At 43.4% G+C, this 17,224-nt stretch overlaps 7 protein-coding genes across 7 annotated transcripts; 3 read left to right on the top strand and 4 right to left on the bottom strand.

Annotated features, from left to right (window-relative positions):
* Positions 1–300: 300 nt before the first annotated feature.
* On the top strand, positions 301–1,485 carry DGA1 (diacylglycerol O-acyltransferase; the record flags this gene model as incomplete). The annotated part of the gene is made up of 1 exon (XM_022609133.1): positions 301–1,485. One exon carries the CDS (start codon positions 301–303, stop codon positions 1,483–1,485), a length of 1,185 nt encoding a protein of 394 aa, XP_022465559.1.
* Positions 1,486–1,687: 202 nt separating this feature from the next.
* ESA1 (NuA4 histone acetyltransferase complex catalytic subunit ESA1) lies at positions 1,688–3,070 on the bottom strand (the record flags this gene model as incomplete). Its single annotated transcript, XM_022609132.1, has 1 exon — positions 1,688–3,070. One exon carries the CDS (start codon positions 3,068–3,070, stop codon positions 1,688–1,690), a length of 1,383 nt encoding a protein of 460 aa, XP_022465558.1.
* Positions 3,071–3,274: 204 nt separating this feature from the next.
* On the top strand, positions 3,275–5,341 carry PUS7 (pseudouridine synthase PUS7; the record flags this gene model as incomplete). Its single annotated transcript, XM_022609131.1, has 1 exon — positions 3,275–5,341. One exon carries the CDS (start codon positions 3,275–3,277, stop codon positions 5,339–5,341), a length of 2,067 nt encoding a protein of 688 aa, XP_022465557.1.
* Positions 5,342–9,787: 4,446 nt separating this feature from the next.
* Positions 9,788–11,161, top strand: KNAG0G02540 (uncharacterized protein; the record flags this gene model as incomplete). The annotated part of the gene is made up of 1 exon (XM_022609129.1): positions 9,788–11,161. The coding sequence occupies one exon, from the start codon at positions 9,788–9,790 to the stop codon at positions 11,159–11,161; it is 1,374 nt and encodes a 457-aa protein (XP_022465556.1).
* Positions 11,162–12,359: 1,198 nt separating this feature from the next.
* KNAG0G02530 (uncharacterized protein) lies at positions 12,360–13,454 on the bottom strand (the record flags this gene model as incomplete). The annotated part of the gene is made up of 1 exon (XM_022609128.1): positions 12,360–13,454. One exon carries the CDS (start codon positions 13,452–13,454, stop codon positions 12,360–12,362), a length of 1,095 nt encoding a protein of 364 aa, XP_022465555.1.
* Positions 13,455–13,972: 518 nt separating this feature from the next.
* Positions 13,973–14,416, bottom strand: KNAG0G02510 (uncharacterized protein; the record flags this gene model as incomplete). Its single annotated transcript, XM_022609127.1, has 1 exon — positions 13,973–14,416. The coding sequence occupies one exon, from the start codon at positions 14,414–14,416 to the stop codon at positions 13,973–13,975; it is 444 nt and encodes a 147-aa protein (XP_022465554.1).
* An 856-nt stretch (positions 14,417–15,272) lies between these two features.
* Positions 15,273–17,216, bottom strand: SLX4 (Slx4p; the record flags this gene model as incomplete). The annotated part of the gene is made up of 1 exon (XM_022609126.1): positions 15,273–17,216. One exon carries the CDS (start codon positions 17,214–17,216, stop codon positions 15,273–15,275), a length of 1,944 nt encoding a protein of 647 aa, XP_022465553.1.
* Between the last annotated feature and the right edge of the window lie 8 nt (positions 17,217–17,224).

The following is a 17,224-nucleotide window of genomic DNA, read 5'->3' as shown; positions in this document are numbered from 1 at the left end:
CCGGAATCGCGGAGGCGGCCGCCGCCCGCGGAATTTTCATTTCTTTTCTTTTCTTTTTTTCAGCGCCGAGAACTCGGGGACTGCGTGGGGGGTGGGGGTGCGGCGCTAGCATGTTTCTGTCGTGGGAAGTGATGTGGTTTTTTGCGGAAGTAGTCACTGTTGCTCTGGGAAGTCTCAAAGAGGTTTCGGATACATCTGTAGAGTTGCTGGGATCCAGGTTGGCATTTTGATGTTGCGGGGGGGTGTCCTTGGGGTCTTCCCCGGGGCCTCGTTCCAAACAGTAGACCGTCTTGTAGGAGAATGGCTCGTGCGACTGGGTTTGAGCATCACGAAGGTGGAGAAACGCACGCGCAGGAAGCTGCTCAAGGCGAGATCCGTGATGTGAGACCCGTGCTGTCCCCGAAACCGTCGCTACAGTACTGTTGCTCGATACGTGTGCCCCTGAGGAGAAGACTGCAGACTCTTGCGGTCACTTGGCACATCTCTTCCTTCGTGCTGTTCATAGTAGTCACGCTGTACCTTATTTCGGTACAGCGTGTGTGGCCCATTTTGATTCCGTATGCGGTGTACTATTTCGTGGATAGGACGCCAGCTAATGGCCGTGTAAGGGATAGGTTCTCGCCCTGGTTCAGGTCGCTGCCTCTCTGGAGGTACATCTGCGAGTACTTCCCCATCACAATACACAAGACGGCAGATCTGCCGCCCACTTTCGAGTGGGACGGTACATATAAGAGAAACTGGTTCTGGTTTGGAATGAAACAGAAACAGATGGTCCGCACAGGACCCAGGTACATATTCGGGTATCACCCTCACGGTGTCGGGGCCATTGGCGCGTTCGGTACTTTTGCAACGGAAGGTTGTGGCTGGTCACGGTTGTTCCCGGGTATTTGCACATCGCTGTTGACCTTAGTCACACAGTTCCATATCCCCTTCTACAGGGATTACCTCCTCGCGCTCGGGATATGCTCTGTCTCGCGGAAGAACGCTTTGAAAGTGCTCGCGGACGGCCAATCTATCTGCATCGTCGTGGGGGGGGTCCGAGAGTCCCTCCTTGGGTCCGACGACGCATTTGAGCTCATCCTTAACAAGAGGAAGGGGTTCATCAAGCTTGCTCTGGAGACGGGCAACGCGAGTCTCGTCCCCGTGTTCGCGTTCGGAGAGACGGACTGTTTCAAAATGTACGAAACAGAGGAAGGTTCCATCCTACACAAGTTCCAATTCTGGATTAAAAAATATTTCGGGTTCTCAGTCCCCATTTTCTTCGCGAGGGGACTGTTCAACTACGATTTTGGATTAGTGCCCTTCAGAACCCCACTGGATATTGTCATTGGTAAACCTATCCACATCAGAGAAAGATACGTCCAACCAAACCCGGAACTCATCGACCATTACCATGCCCTGTACGTGGAGAGTCTCAAGAAAATGTACTATGAACACAGAGCCAAATTCGGTTGCGAGAATACAGAATTACATATTGTGGGTTGATGGAGCCGTGTCCTCAGTCAGCATCGGATCCAAACTTCTAATTCAGGCATTAACCCAGTAAACGGGTCAAACCAAGCGGAGGAAATTATGCAGGGAGAGATAACTCTGGTAGCGCTCTCTCCCACCCATGTTTGTATTAAAATACATATATGTAGACATACATACGATCATTATTTCCCGTCTATATTTCACCTGTTCATGATTACCATGCAAACCTGAGTTGTGACGCCGTGAACACGGGGACTTTCCAAATCAGTTTCTCGAAATCAATGTGTCTTTTATTCTTACTCTTCAAGATCTCGTACCGCTCAAGTATATCCTCATTCAGAAAGATAATATGTTGTCCCTTGTAGTACCTTAATATATTTAACGTCTTGGCTGTGTGCAAGATGTCAGTCGTCGTCATTGACGTTATCGAGCTGATCTCATCAATCGTTATCTCTTTACCATGCTCCACAAGCACCGTTATTAAAGTATCAGTCCAATACGCTCTGTATGATAGCAGTCCCAGATCGGACAGAGGTTTCTCAGGGGACCCAACTTTCTTCTCCTTTTTAGACAATTCATAAGAAAACTGGATCAGTAACCTACCAAACCCCATCCTCTGGTACTGTGGTAGAGTCAAAATACAAGCAACGTTATACCCATCGACTGACTCCTTTTCCTTGGAGAAATACCCTACAAAGTGGTGACCGAGTTCGTCCCTTCGAGTCATGCAGTAGAACAAGAAAGGGTCCACATCGTAGTACAACGTCTTATGGTCCAGAAACAATTTGGACAAAAGACACAGGTTTCGACACCAGGTTCGCTGTTTTCTCCCGTCGATCTCGAAAAACGACACGTAATCGTCCCTGTAAATCTCGTTCCCTGGCGGATGTCGCAGCGTGCATTTCTTTCTGTACCTCTCGTATTGCTTCTCCGATCCAAAGTACTGCAATGTAAAATCATCAATGAATATTCGATCCTCGTCGGTTAACTCCACCGGGTAGGGGGAGAAGTACCAGGGCTCGATTTCGTATTCGCCCATGACAACCGTGTTTAAGTTTCTAACTCTCGCAACCTCATGCGGGTTTTGTGTCATGGAACCAGATGTCCTCAATTTTTTGATCTCCTCCTCCTGTGATATATCTTGATCCGTGATACCTTGGACGTTCAGATTATCCAAATCCATGACATCTTCTGATGGTTCTGGCGTGGCCGTTCTACTTGGCGCCTCACTCCCACTATCCAACAGCGCAGCAGGTATAGCAGGTGATGCCACGGGGGGCTTCTTTTTCTGCTTCTTGTGACTCCTGTTGGCTGGCTGTAAAGTTTCACTAGCATCCGGTTCTTTAGGTCTGGGGAACACGACATCTTTATCCAGATCGATTCTTTCAGAAGTGATCCACTCGTCAAGTCTCTTATTAAAGTTGAGATAGTGCACGTAAAACTTGGGAGGCACCCTTCTGGTGTTGATAGAAAGAATCTCTGCAAACCTCTCCTCCCCATCCTTTTCCACCCAGCACTGGCACTTCACCATCAGCTCCTCCACGCTTTCCAGTTTCCGCGGGATTCCCGGCAACGTCTCTTCATTGTCACCTCCCATTTCACACACGTTACGCGGTTTCGTCTGTAATAAACTGCTAAGACCTGCACTATCACTACTACCTTATCTCTTCACCTGTCAAAGGCGTAGTAAACAAATATTTTTGAATAATTTGTAGAAGAGAAAATTTTCCATCTCATCGCAAGTGTCAATCCAGATGAGAACAGAAAAACCTCCATCGTCCAACAATCCAGGTCACTTGCCATGTCCGAGACCGTCAAACGAGCCCAAGATGATGCTCCGCCAGCTGTTGAACCCTCTGTGAAGAGGACGAAATTGGATGATCCTGCAGGCTCCGGGATCACGGAGACGGATGTCGGTATCACTTACTTCCTGTCCAAAGGTATCCCCGGGTTTCAAGGGCAGATTAAGCAGCGGTACACTGATTTTCTGGTCAATGAGATTGATAAGGCAGGTCAAGTGGTCCATTTGATGGACAAAGGGTTTAAGATGCCAAAGAAACCGCAGCTTTCGAGAGAGGAAAAAGATGCGAAGCGCGAGGCAGAGTTGGCGAAGAGGCAGGATTTCGCAGTAGAACCGGAATTGAGAGCCGAGCTAGTAGCAATTTTTGGTGAAGAAGATGTTGGTGAGATTGAGGCTGTGTACAAGAATGCCAGTAAAATGGAGAGCAAGAAATCCTTCGATGACAAAAACACAAGGACCAAGATTCACCAGTTGTTGCGCGCAGCTTTCAATAATGAGTTGGAGTCGGTTACCACGGCAATGAACACTTTCAAAATTGCTAGAAATTCGCAGAATTCGAGGGTCAATAAGAAAGAATTGATTGAACTAACGAAGGATGCGAACGGTGTTGAAAACTGGGGTTATGGTCCAAATAAAGAGTTTCTTCATTTCACTCTCTACAAAGAAAACAAAGATACTATGGACGCTGTAAACACCATTTGTAAACTTTTACGGACACCAACGAGAATGATGAGGTATGCCGGGACAAAAGACCGTAGAGCTGTAACGTGTCAACGATTGTCGATCTCGAAGTTCGGTGTTGACAGAATCAACGCTTTGAACAGAACCCTGAAGGGTATGACCGTCGGTGGCTTCAGTTACAAAGATACCACTTTGAGTTTGGGCGATCTTTCCGGGAACGAGTTTGTTATCGTCGTTAGAGACGTGAAAGTGCAGGAAAATTCTGACACTAGCTTAAACAATATCATGGAAAAGGGCTGTCAGTCTCTCACTGAAAAGGGGTTCATCAACTATTTTGGTTTGCAAAGATTTGGGACATTCAGTATCTCAACACACGCCGTTGGGAAGGAGTTGCTTTTGGGTAACTGGGAAGTTGCAGCTGAATTGATCCTTTCTGATCAAGAAAGCGTCCTGCAAAAATCCAAAGAAGCTAGGCAAATTTGGGCCCAGACGAAGGATGCGCATGCTGCTTTGAAGCTAATGCCAAGACAGTGTATCGCTGAGAACGCTGTCTTGTTTTGTCTCTCTAACCAAAGGAAGGAAGATAATGGCACGTATTCTCCGAACGCGTATTACAACGCTATTATGAAAATTCCAAGGAATTTAAGGACAATGTATGTCCACGCCTACCAAAGTTACATCTGGAACTCCGTCGCGAGTAAAAGAATTGAGATGCATGGATTGGACGTTATTGTTGGGGATTTGGTTGTTGATGACTCCGTTGACTCTGTAAAAGAAAGCATAGACGAGGAAGAGGATCTGGACGAAGATTTGAGAGATGCAACATTTATTCGTGCCAAGGCCTTGAGTCAAGCTGATATTGATTCTGGGAAGTACAGCATCACTGATGTCGTTTTGCCCACCCCTGGGTTTGACATCATTTACCCGTCAAACAAAGAATTGAGCGATTTGTACGTGACTACCATGGCCAAGGATGGTATGGACCCCGCTGATATGAGAAGGAAAGTGCGTGACTTTTCTATGGCCGGTTCCTATAGAAATGTCATTCAAAAACCGAAGGAACTCGAATATAAAATTGTTCATTACGATGACCCCACACAGCAACTGGTCAACACAGACTTGGAAATTTTGAATAACAAGATTGGACAGGAAAACTGTCAGAAATACATGAAGGTAAAATTGGAAAGATACATGCCCGATAAACCAGATGGCAAAATGACAGCTGTAATTTTGAAGTTCCAATTGGACACATCATCCTATGCTACTATGTTACTGCGTGAACTCATGAAGCTAGAGACATCACGTCGTGGTGATATGTGTGATGTTAGAAATTGTAAAATTTTTTTCTTTTGTTCCAAACTCCTACATAAATACTTTGTACATTAATGGAAACAGCACTATTGCATGGCTGCGACGCGCCAATAAAGGCATTTCTTGCACCTGGGTTGATTGCAAAGATCATTTCCTTAGCAAACATGTAAAAGCTGTGAAGACAATAATTTCATCTATGTAGAATGTTTCTTAATTAATTGTATAAAGGTTGTACAAGACTTTCTTTTCTCTCTCACGAATTTTGTGAATAGTTGGTATAGAAAGACAAAACTAATTATTGGTCTTAATGTGTTGAGGTATAGAATCAGAACATGATCATCTCATAAGAACTGTGCTAAAAGATATTCTGTTATATAAAATATTGTCGTTGAGATAAATCGTCGTCTTTTTTGCATAGCACTGAATGTAGATTTTAGTAGAGTTGAGCTTGCAGTTATCGGTTTATGGAACTCTACTGGTTTTGTTACCTGTTATTTGTTTAGGATGTTAATTATCGTGTCCACCATGCGTACTTGGTGCATTATAGAGTAACGGCAGAAATACGCACAGAATCTAACATAATGAAGAATATTTTACTTAGTTTTTGCTGGATATAGAAAATGAATATGATAAGGGTGATAAGATATCATGGTAGGCATAAACAAGACACACACTTGATAAAAGACACAAATGTTAACGAGACAAATAACGATGCCACAAGTGCGGAAGTATCCACCACAGTGAGAAAGTGAAAAGTCACACCATTGACTCTGAGCAAATTCTCACATATATAAAGCCTAACTACATCGAATGAATTGATCCTTCTATCTGTGACAATATAGAAGAGATCATCGAACCATATACTTATATATTAAGTATATACCAGGAGTCATACCTGAACTAAAACATCTCTTTACTCTACTACAATGAATAGCCACGGCGAACAAGACCCTATTCAACAATTTTCACCCTCAAATGTTTGGTTAAATGTTTGGTTTAAAAGGAAAAAAATGAAAGAGGTCAGAGGAAAGGACATACAGTAAATCATTGGTCTTAGTTAACTGCTTAACCATAGATTTTTGCGAACCTTCAAGAAGTTAATATTTATTTATAGTTTTTGGGTATGGACAAAAATTTTGAATTTCATATAGTAGATATAAGTCCACCTTGTAAAAATAAATTGTGGATTCCCTCTAAAGAGTTGGTATGACCCAATACCCTATGAAAGTCAGTACTTTCAAATATTAAGACCCACGAGACAAGCAAGTACAACTGATATTTTTGGTAAAAACTAAATATACGGAGTGAATAGAAATGTTTGGTCGTCCTTACATTTTTCATTCAAATACAACCCACCTTAACTGTTACAGAAACGGTACAGAATCAAGAACTTGTGGTACTGGAATACTTATTCCAACTGGTTTTACTGTTTATGGATATAAAAGTGCTTTTGTAACATATTTTTGACATCCATTTGTAGTCATATGACAGGGAAGAAAGAGGGGAACATATGTGGAAGTAAAACAGATTGGCTGTGCTAATTCACGGGGATTTAGCAAAGTTTTGTGAACACCATGATAAGGGTTAGTTCCTACCACTCTTTTTTATTTATTGCCATCCACGCACTTGGCTTATACAGCACGTTACATTCGGGTACATTTCACAAGCTTAAAAGCCGTTTTGGGTAGAGCCATTCTACTGCGGTCGTAGATCGACCGTTTTATGATGTTTATTATATTACGATTGTTTGCGTGAGTGCCTTACTATGATATGTGATGAGATAAGTCCTGAGGTTACCTGGCGTCGTTTTGAGTGACGAATCGTTGAAAGAGGCATGGTGGATGTCCAGTCTGTTTTTGTCATATAATATCAAGCAGCTTAACTGTAATACTGACTACAATGGGCAGCTTCCTTTTTTACTCTCCGTTATTTTGGTCACAAGGTCATCTGTAAAAGCGAGATAAGATCTGCAAGGTACGTAGATCTTGTATCTCATAAGTCGTTGGCTAAGAGAGAGCAGGTGGAATATGAAAACATAGAACGAATTAAAAGGGAGAAAATGATAGTTAGCCTCAAGTTTTCGAAAGTTATTGCTACAAGGTGCGGGCTTTCAAAGTTTTTTTGGTGATGAAAAGTGTTGTACAGCTCCCGTCCTTTTGGAACGATCGACACAGATAGTAGAAACCATCAATCCAAAATAATAATTTTCATTGCCTTAATGAACATTTAAAAACATAGTGAGTAATACAGTGTTAGTAATTACTCTGGCCGACTCTTACAATTCCGTTAACTGGATAGAACCAATGTAGCTACTTTTGCACTCAATAAACAAGCTTTTTGATCGTGGCAGATATAACGCACAAAACTTTACCCGTTACCCCGTTTAAACACTGTACTTCAAGGAAAAAACGGCAAAACAAACAATGAACATAGGAAAGTTCTTCTTGAGAAACAAACACATTCGAAAGCTGTCATTGCACTTTTTCAAAGACAATTGCGTAGACTAATATATGGTTGAACATACCCTTAAGCAGGGATATATCTTCGTTGGGCATTTACTGATACCTTTTTTTGATAGTTGATTTTTGGAAAATGTATATGAATTTTAGTTGTTTGGTTCATGTATTGTTGAGCGCCCCCACCATGTTAATACGTTGGTTAGTCCAATGATATGCATTGCCATGAGTTTTCTGTGTGCTGTAGGTAGCCCTGCATGCACATTTTATCACTCAACCACACTCTAGAATGAGCAAACGTATCACGACCAAATTTTTCAGAATAGCATACCTATAAGTCGGTTCTTTTGACAGTTCTGGAACAGAACAAGTCGCTAAGAAAACTTCCATCACATCCGTCACTCTTGGAACTAAGAATTGAGGGCCGAGACAGACGATAAAGGGGAGAAGTATGTTTTGCTCTTAAACCAAGCGAAACTGGAAAGGTAGTGAGGATAAGGTGAAGGACTATGAGTTACACACCTTTCCTGAAACAGAACCTTTCAGTTCCCTCTATGATTTCCGTTTTTATTCTTTTCCAAACTCCGAAATTTTGAAAGGGAGGTGTAACGTTTTCTCCAGTTTTGAAACCGATCCCTGTGCCAGCAGAGCGGATCAAAGATTGACAACTTGCAACTGACTACGACTCCATATCGTGACTTCTTTCAAAAGGGGGGGGGATGAGGGACCTGTATAGAAGTGAATCCGGGATTTCAGTAGCATGCATTGACGACATTTGACGTCGAGGCACGGGGACCTTTGCTGCAGCCGTGTACCTCCTCTCGACTCATTCCCCAGACGAAACACCACAGAAAGTACCGCACGAAACTTTTCTAGATCGCAATTCAGGCAACACTTACCATTTTTACTCAAAGAAGAAATGTGCTGATCTATTTTTTCAGAAAAAGAAACGTTTTCTGTTGTAGCAGGCAAGGCTAAACAATGGACCCGAGTCCTTTGCAGTATAGACCAGAGACCAAAGATCCGCGGGTCATCCTCCTATGCTGTGATCTTGCGCTCCGGTTTTTTCGCCAGTGGGAGGGGGGGGGTCGAAATGAAACAGTGGGTGACTGCGAGCTATGGCAACGCAACTGTTGGAAATCATAGGCTCAAACCCTTCAATTGTCCTTGAGATGAGTCCATTTTTGTCTCACGTGAAAATCCATAACAATGCGTTACTGACCCTTTGCTCCTCGGTTGCTCTGTGCGTTTTCTGATTTTGAGGGGGGTGGCGATTAATCTACTGTCTGATATTTCACAGTCTATTTTGACTCCACTAGGGCATTTTGCTTTGTTCACTGGTCGCAAGGTGCATTTTGTGATTTTGGGAAGAGGGGGGAAATTAATCTACTGTTTGACATTCACAGTATACTTTAACCTCGATAGGGGAACTTGCTTTCCGCACTGGTGGCGAGGCGTGTTTGATTGTCGGTAAAGTATTCGCATTATTGTTGAGTCCGGTTTATCTTCCGTATTCTTTATCGCGAGAGGGGGACGGCAATTCCAGTTTATGAACCTATACAACATGGCAATTTACTTTCCACACTGGTGGCGAGGCGCGCTTGATTGTCGGTGAACTATTCGCATTATTGTTTAAGTCCCTCTTTTCTTCGTTACTTTTATCGTGAGGGGGGCGACAAATTAAGTTTGTGAACCTATACTACCTTGCAATTTAACTCGAACAAAGTAATGAGCACTCCCTAAATGAATCGGGATTTTGCCTTTAATTGAACGTAATTTGTGTTCTCCTCACGCTACTATTATTAGAGGCAATCCATATGTTATTTGGGAGCAAGGAGGAGTTGGTTCCGAATTAAAAGAGGGGGTAGTAACCAGTTGTATTGACCATAGAAACAAGACCTGGAATGATATAAAGTCAGGGTGCATTGTGGACTATTCGTGGTTATTTGTTGTTTCATTTTCTACCTTCTTTCATTTGTCTACTAAAATAACACCAGCAAGTTACTTGGAAGACAAACAGCAACATTTTCTAGTTTCCAATTATAACTGATTCAATATTTACAAAATGAAAAGTTTCCGTATAACGGTTATCATTACAGTTTTACAGCTGATATCGGCTGCTTTTGGGATCTCTCTTTATGGAGATGATTTCGGCGGACTATGGAATAGAGAGCTAGAAACTGGATGTCCTGCTACGACTATCCAGCATGGATGCCCTCATCTCGATTTTGATTATTTTTACGAAAACGAAAGGATCAACCCAAAGTTTTCTCTTGATTTGAAAGACGTAAGATGGCTTCCAAACCAGAAGTTATACAAAGTTACTATTCGTGCGTACACAAGGAATGGAGAAAAGATAGATTTGAAATATTTATGGTCTTTGAAAGTTATCGGTTTATCCACAGGCACACATCAACTTTATGGTTTTAACGAAGGAGTGCTTCCAGAAGATTTTGACCCATCCGATTTTACCACCACTTTTTTGATCAGAGGTCGTCCGGACTATGAGAATTGCATCGTGTGGTTAGACTACTTCCAACTCCAATATGAGTTCTTAGACGGTCATACAGCTCAGTATAAGGAGGACTGGTATAACGAAGGATTTGGGAAACCCCACTTTGATTTGTCAGTTGGTTGCCATAATTCAAATAATCATGGGCAGTCGCAGTTAGGACTTCCAAACTATTTTTGGCCATTGGAATGTGGGGATGCAGACTGCTATAATCCGTCAGTAACAAGCTCATTACCTCCTGTGACATCCAGCGAGCTGCCACCTCCTTTGAGTTCGAGTACTATAGTCCCACCTGTGACATCCAGCGAACTGCCACCTCCTTTGAGTTCGAGTACTATAGTCCCACCTGAGACATCCAGCGAACTGCCACCTCCTTTGAGTTCGAGTACTATAGTCCCACCTGAGACATCCAGCGAACTGCCACCTCCTTTGAGTTCGACTATTTCTGTCACAATTAGAACTACTACAGACCCTGTGTTTTCGTCTTTTGAAACAAGTTCGAGTATTCCGGAGATTACCAGCTACCCACCTCCTCCTGTAAGTTCAATCTCGACAAGGTCAACCGATACGGTTACTGCTACGACCAGTTCTCGCCATATAATCCCTCCACCAATATACTATAGCTCTGTCAAACCAGCAGAGTCAGAAAGCCGTGAGAGTTTCACGTCCAAACCATCACCTGTAACTTCCCGTTTGATCGAGAGTTCTAGTATTTCACTCCAAAGTCCTGCTACTACTTCTCAAAGAACACAAACAACACTTCAGCCAGTGACGACTATCATCCCAGTGGTGGAAAGTGGTCCCGCAGGTTACACCAGTAGCGAAATCTCGACTCACGCTATTTCTACCTTTGCCGGAATTGCAAACTCAGTGACTCCAGCAATTTTCGGATCTATCTTTATGAACTTGCTTCTGTTCGTGCTTTGATCACATATTTATATTATGATTAATGGCATATTTATGATGGCTTATATATTACGTTATTTAATTCTTTAATTCTTTGTTATTTCGTTACTGTAGACGTGATTTACTTACGGGATTCATGATTCAAAACAGTTATTTGGCTAATATGGGCACGGAAGAGATCCGGTCACCATGTACTCAACTACAACTTAAATACTATTTTCGAGATAAACCTGGCAGCAAACTGCGTCACACCCCCAAAAATCGCTGTTCTTAACGGTCAATTAAATGGGAACATAATAAGACAATACAAGATGCAGTCACCAGAGAAACCCTCTCTAAATTGTCTTAGCAAAACCAGAAACAGCATCCAAAGACTACTACAGATCAAGCACACTCTACATGCTACCGAGAGTGCATGCTACCGGATATGTGACACCCATGCTGCACTGCACCGAGGCACGAGCCCGCCGCCAAAACTGAAGTTTCCCAACGGAATGCTGAAATTGGAAAAAGGGCGAAGAATTAGTTCCGATCGAGGTATAAAAGGGAGGAACTTCAACCGTTTACCCCTGGTCTCCACCCGACCTGAAAACTGAGAGTCCAGGTTGTTTAGGGCTGGTGTAATTGTGACGAATCTGTACCAAATTGACTAGGTTACTGCACGCAACCTCGATATTCAATAAGGATTTGCTGAATATTACTGAAGACAGATGCGATTGACACTTGAACTGCATCCTGGAGACCTGAGAGGCAGACTATAAGATTATCTGCGTATTAATGGTGTGGAACACTTTGTAGAATGTACACAGATCTGATTCTGGCTGGGGGACAGAATAGAGTACAGTGCTTGGTAGCACAGTCAGGCAATTTGCCACAGCAATTCGGCAGTTGGGAAACCGCACTATTGGAGATGTGCTGAACATGTGATTACGGTCGCAAACGTGTCCGCATACGTAAAACGTAGTTCCCACAAGAAAAGACGAGAAATCCAGGTTATGTTTCTCTGCAAGACACGATCCAGTGATTATAGCCAAGATATTTTTTAGAAAGGCGATATCTAAGAGTGTTAGGTATGTGAAGGAAAAACCCCTCCCCGTTTATTTAGGAATCAATTGGTTCTGAAAAAGAAGGTCTGGGAGACGTTGTTACACGAAATGCAAAAATATGGGGCGACGGTCGCTCCTGTGTGAAACAGCAAGAATAGCTCTTGCACCCTGGTTCACTGGGTGAAATAATGCAGGTTACCGAACGCTGGGAAGTGCTCGCGGATCTGGTTCATGAAGCCAACGTTGTGCCACAGTCCAAAACGCCTCAATCCCATACAGCTCTTTGCAATGGATTTCGCTGGCGTCGTATATTTTCCGTTTACCCTATATCTCAGGGACTTTGCATCACTCCCCTCGGAGTAAGTAAACGTATCCATAACGCTCGCACTAGCGACCTGTGACACCAGCTGTTTAACACCTGTAATCGGCGGGACGAAACCAAATTGTTTGTAGCGATCTATTCCGTTGAAAGACAGGCATCTTTCCAGACCATCCAGCGACAAATTTTCCCAGAGTTGTGGAAAACTCTTACGCCCTCCACCAGTAGCAAAAAAATATAGAACATCCAACTTGTTTGAGCGCAAATCCTCCCACGTCTCCTCGTACTCCCTGAACATGGTGTTCGTTATTTCAAAGGTGTTAAACACCGTCAGAGGGCGCATGTTGTGCTTGGACTTTGTGCAGTCTAAACCCTCCTGATGCCCGCGACCGGCCTTTCTTTTCTTCTCAAGGGAACCGCACAGTGCCAAGTAAACCGCGAAATAATTTTTTGCCTCAATTCTCAAATAATCCAGGTTCCGGGCCACCCACATGAGAGCTACCGCTGCGCCATTATCTTCCATTTTGCGCAGTAATTTATTGCAGCTCTTCTCTTTAAGAATCACATGTAAGACCGTGAGCGCGTCAATGATATACCCCACGCTCTGGTCCCAGCAGATCCCAGTATCAGGAACTAGTGCCCGGTACTTGCGACAGAACAGGTCACCCTCCGACTTCTTCACTCCAAAATACTCCAATGACAAATTAAACATCCTCAGGAACTTGACCTCATCATGGTTGAATCCAAGGACCTCAAACAAAGACTTGCTCTTTACAAACTTATTGTGAATGGCCTCTTTTATAATTACAGGGCCGTCTAACGAGGTGGTCGCTGCTAAACCACCCAAGAATAATACAACTACACAAATCGCACTTCCTGCATCCCGGAATGCGAGTTTGACTGAACTGGGGGACCAGACACTCAGGCCGCAACCCCGTCTCCCTATCATTCTCACGCACCATCCGGTCGTGCAAGTACACCACACAAACGCCCTAGTCACGCAGCCGGCCCGCAGCTTAGATATACTGTAAAATGCGCGGTAGATATTCGACCAGTACCACAAGAGCTATGGCGGCAATTTCAATCCCCTCGGCAAGCAGCTTCGTGCCGATGAGAACCCGCTGCGACTCGTCCTCGCTAAAGGTGCTGGTAGCCCGCACCTTCTCCTTGGGGATGAAATCCCCGTGCACTATTAGCGGCTGTGTTCTTCCAGTCGCAGACCACAATGACCTTCTGTTTCTTGTCCAACCGCAAGAACCTTTGATCAGTTCCACGGCACGGGCCCGGCACTCGTCGCCGTCCTGGCACGTCACAAACCGGTTCCGGGTCTTCTCCAGAGGCAGCTGCTTGACCAGGTCATGAAACTGCGCACCGTCCTCTGCAGATTGGAAATGTGCTGTACCAGCTGTTGAACAGCATAACAAAATCGTTCAAACCCAGCTTGTGGAAGGACCTGACTGCGGACGTCTACGTCGGGTCCTTTTCGCCAAAGTCTCCATGCAGAAGGGAACTGACATCTCCCACATTCAGCGCATCATTCTGTTTCAATCTCATCTTCATGTTCTCTTTCAATGGGATGTATGGCACGAACACGAAGGAAACAAATGGCTGTGTAGTCTTCTTCTTTAAAACGATCAATGGAACATGGAACAATAGCGTCTTCCCGTACCCAGGTAGGGCTTGCACACAGAGAAATTCAGTGGAACATATTAATACAACTAGCATCACCAGCATCTGGCCCTCACGAAAACAGAAATGAGGGTACAGTCGCCCCCCTACTCTGCTCAGATCAACCGTACTACCGACCGGAATAAACTCAATCTTTCTTTTCTTCTGTTCCGGCCGCGCCACCTGCAGATTCCGGGACCCCTCGTCGAGGCCCAGATACTTTTGCCAAGCAACAATGCCCATGTAAACGAGCTTCTGGTCCCTGTTTGACCTGCGGTTGTTGACCTCCCTCGCGGTGGCATAGTTCTCGGAAGGTCCAGGTCGGTGAGAAGCGGGCTTACCAGACTGCTTTGTTTGTGGATATATTCAAGGGAGAATACTTGGAATCATATGTTCCTGAACCACTTAAGAAGTTTTCCGAAGACGATAAAAAGGATGTGTATGGACTTTTTTAGAGAGTGTGCCGCATGTGTGCTGCGAAAAAATTCCGGGACTCGAACTACCGCTCTGGAAATGAACGGTTATGTGGTCTCAATGCACAATAAATCATGTCTGACTGAGCCGGAGTGCAACTTAATCGTGATTCAGGAACGGTGCTACATGGTAAATTTCCAAAACCTGCTTGAAAAACCTGCAAGAGTGATTTGCGACAGCACGCCGGAAGGGTAAGGGAGAATGAATGACGTTTGTTATATCTTTTCCCGCCAGGCTATTCGTATTTTTAGAGAATTTGTTATTTGTAAATACATTTATTCACATTTATAAGCGAAACTGGTAGCGGCACTGACTATGTTAATAGTGCAAAATATCGGAATACGGCTAGGCACAAATCAAGGACTATATAGGCGTTATTGAGATTTTGCCTGCCTACTGGATTCTTTCAGCTAACATCATTTCTAAAAACTGGTTTGGCCCATTCTTATATAAAAGGTTGGTAACTACCAAAATGATATAATTCTTTTTTTCTACCGCTGAGTTCCAGCCCGACGTGGAACGCCTGCCTCTATTCTGTCCTACACACCGAATAAAACAGAGCAGACTTAATTTTGTTTTGTTAGAAGTTATTAAATACTTCCATTGTCTCAGCACATCCATTTAGTCATTTTTTGGTGGTTATCCCATTGCTGTCAGTCCATTCGCGAAAAGTTTGATCGTCAATACGATCGATAAACGGGTCTAATCTGCTCAATTCCACTCTCAAATCTAAAAATGGGATAGGTTCAAAGGTGTAAACTAATTTCATCAAGTCCGGTATCTTACGAACAAGTGAATTAAGGTGCCTGAATATCTCTTTCCTAGAGTTCTGCAATGGAACGACTTGTGATAAAACCTGCGATGCCGCTTCCAACGATTCAACCATTTCGGATTTCGTACGCACAGGCTTTAATCCGGCAAGTTTAAGAGCACTCCTCAATTCCTGTGCAGAACAAGACATTAAACCGTCCTTTGCTTCTGATGGTTGCACATGATTCTGAGACGGTATTTCCATCGGATGCACATTATTAGCTCTGAAAATATCTATCAGAATATTACTATCGTACTTTTCGTTCTCATCGTCTGATTCATCAACAAAGACAAAGTTCTCATCCATTTGATCTAAGGATGGACTGAAATTGTAGCCTTTTTTACATATATTTTCCAATGATTTTTTGTTCTCTGTCACTCTATCTTTTCTAAGTTTCAGTTTGATTGAAATGCAATAAGTCAATTTGGTTGCAAGCGCGCTTTCATCCATCGTAGTTGGATTCCTTGTTGCTGGTACCTGTATGTTCTCACCCATGATACTTTCGGGAACACCATTTTCCTTTCGAACTACGTCTGGCTTAATAGGAGAGACCAAACTCTTCACTGCCTTAAATGACCCAACACTCAAATCGATGATATTGTCTGGCTTTTCAGGAGATGGATGTGCAGAAAATATCGAGGACTCATTAGAGTTCATCCTATGTATGAGAGACGGTATGTTCCCTTTCCCAAATGCAGGATGCGCCGACATTCCTTGCTCATTTATTGGTATTAGTTCACCAACTTCGTCTACACTATCCTCAACTCTGACGTCGTTGTCATCATTGCCATCATATATCCCCTTCAAATAGGCCAATCGTGGCATAGAGGTATTCAATACATTTATGTTTTGGGAGATAGCAGAGTCGGTTATAGCTAAGTGGTCCTTAGATTGGACCAAAAATTTCGTAGTGTTATCAATATCATCGTTCATCAAACTAGCATCTTCCATTACCTGCGAGAGAGAGAGGAAGTTCATGGTTTGACTGTTGTTCACAGATTTTTTTGATTCTTGTGTGTATGGAAGCAGTTGTTGCGATGCATTCCATAGATCGGTTGACTCGTGACCAATACCAGCGTCTTCATTTTCGTAACCGTACAAGTAATTATGGACTTCGTTCAAGTCATTATCATCGCATTTAGGGAATTTCAGCAGGATTTGGTCCTTCAAAGTGTTCCATTCTTCCGCGTTATACGTATCAAATAAAACCAAGGATTCGTTCTTTCTATTTGATGGTCGTCTCTTGTTGTTTTGCGATTTGATCATATCTTTTACTTTACTATGCTTACCTGAAAGCTGCTTCAATAAGTTCACGCTTCGAGAACGGCTATGAGAATCGATATTAGAGGGGGTTGCATTTGTACTACTTCTGGCCTTCTTGATATTCCTCTTTGCAACTCTTTGTTTCGGCTGGCTAGACTTTTTAGGGCTTATAGACTTGTGAGTTAGTGTCGTTAGTGATTTCATACTGAGTTGAGGATACTTGAATTTTCGCAGCTGCGATTTCATTTCAGATTCATCTTCTGCATCATCTAATCGACTCTGGACCTGCGTACTAAGAAACACTCTTTCGTCGTTTGGAGCTAGGTCTTGAACATTTGCTTCGACGTCGGATGAGAAGTTTAGGTCTGGGATCTGAGTACTCGCCATCGATCTGGTATCAGCTACTTCATCATCCACTGCGTTGCCACTACAAACATCTTGCTCTCCACAATCATTGAGCAGTTGCAAATTTTGTTGGGCCCGATGGTAATCCATATGCCGTG

The sequence above is a fragment of the Huiozyma naganishii genome, chromosome 7, assembly GCF_000348985.1.
Source record: "Huiozyma naganishii CBS 8797 chromosome 7, complete genome".
Lineage (NCBI taxonomy): Eukaryota > Fungi > Ascomycota > Saccharomycetes > Saccharomycetales > Saccharomycetaceae > Huiozyma > Huiozyma naganishii.
Note: the sequence above shows the minus strand (reverse complement) of the source record. Positions and strands in the feature narration are given on the sequence as shown.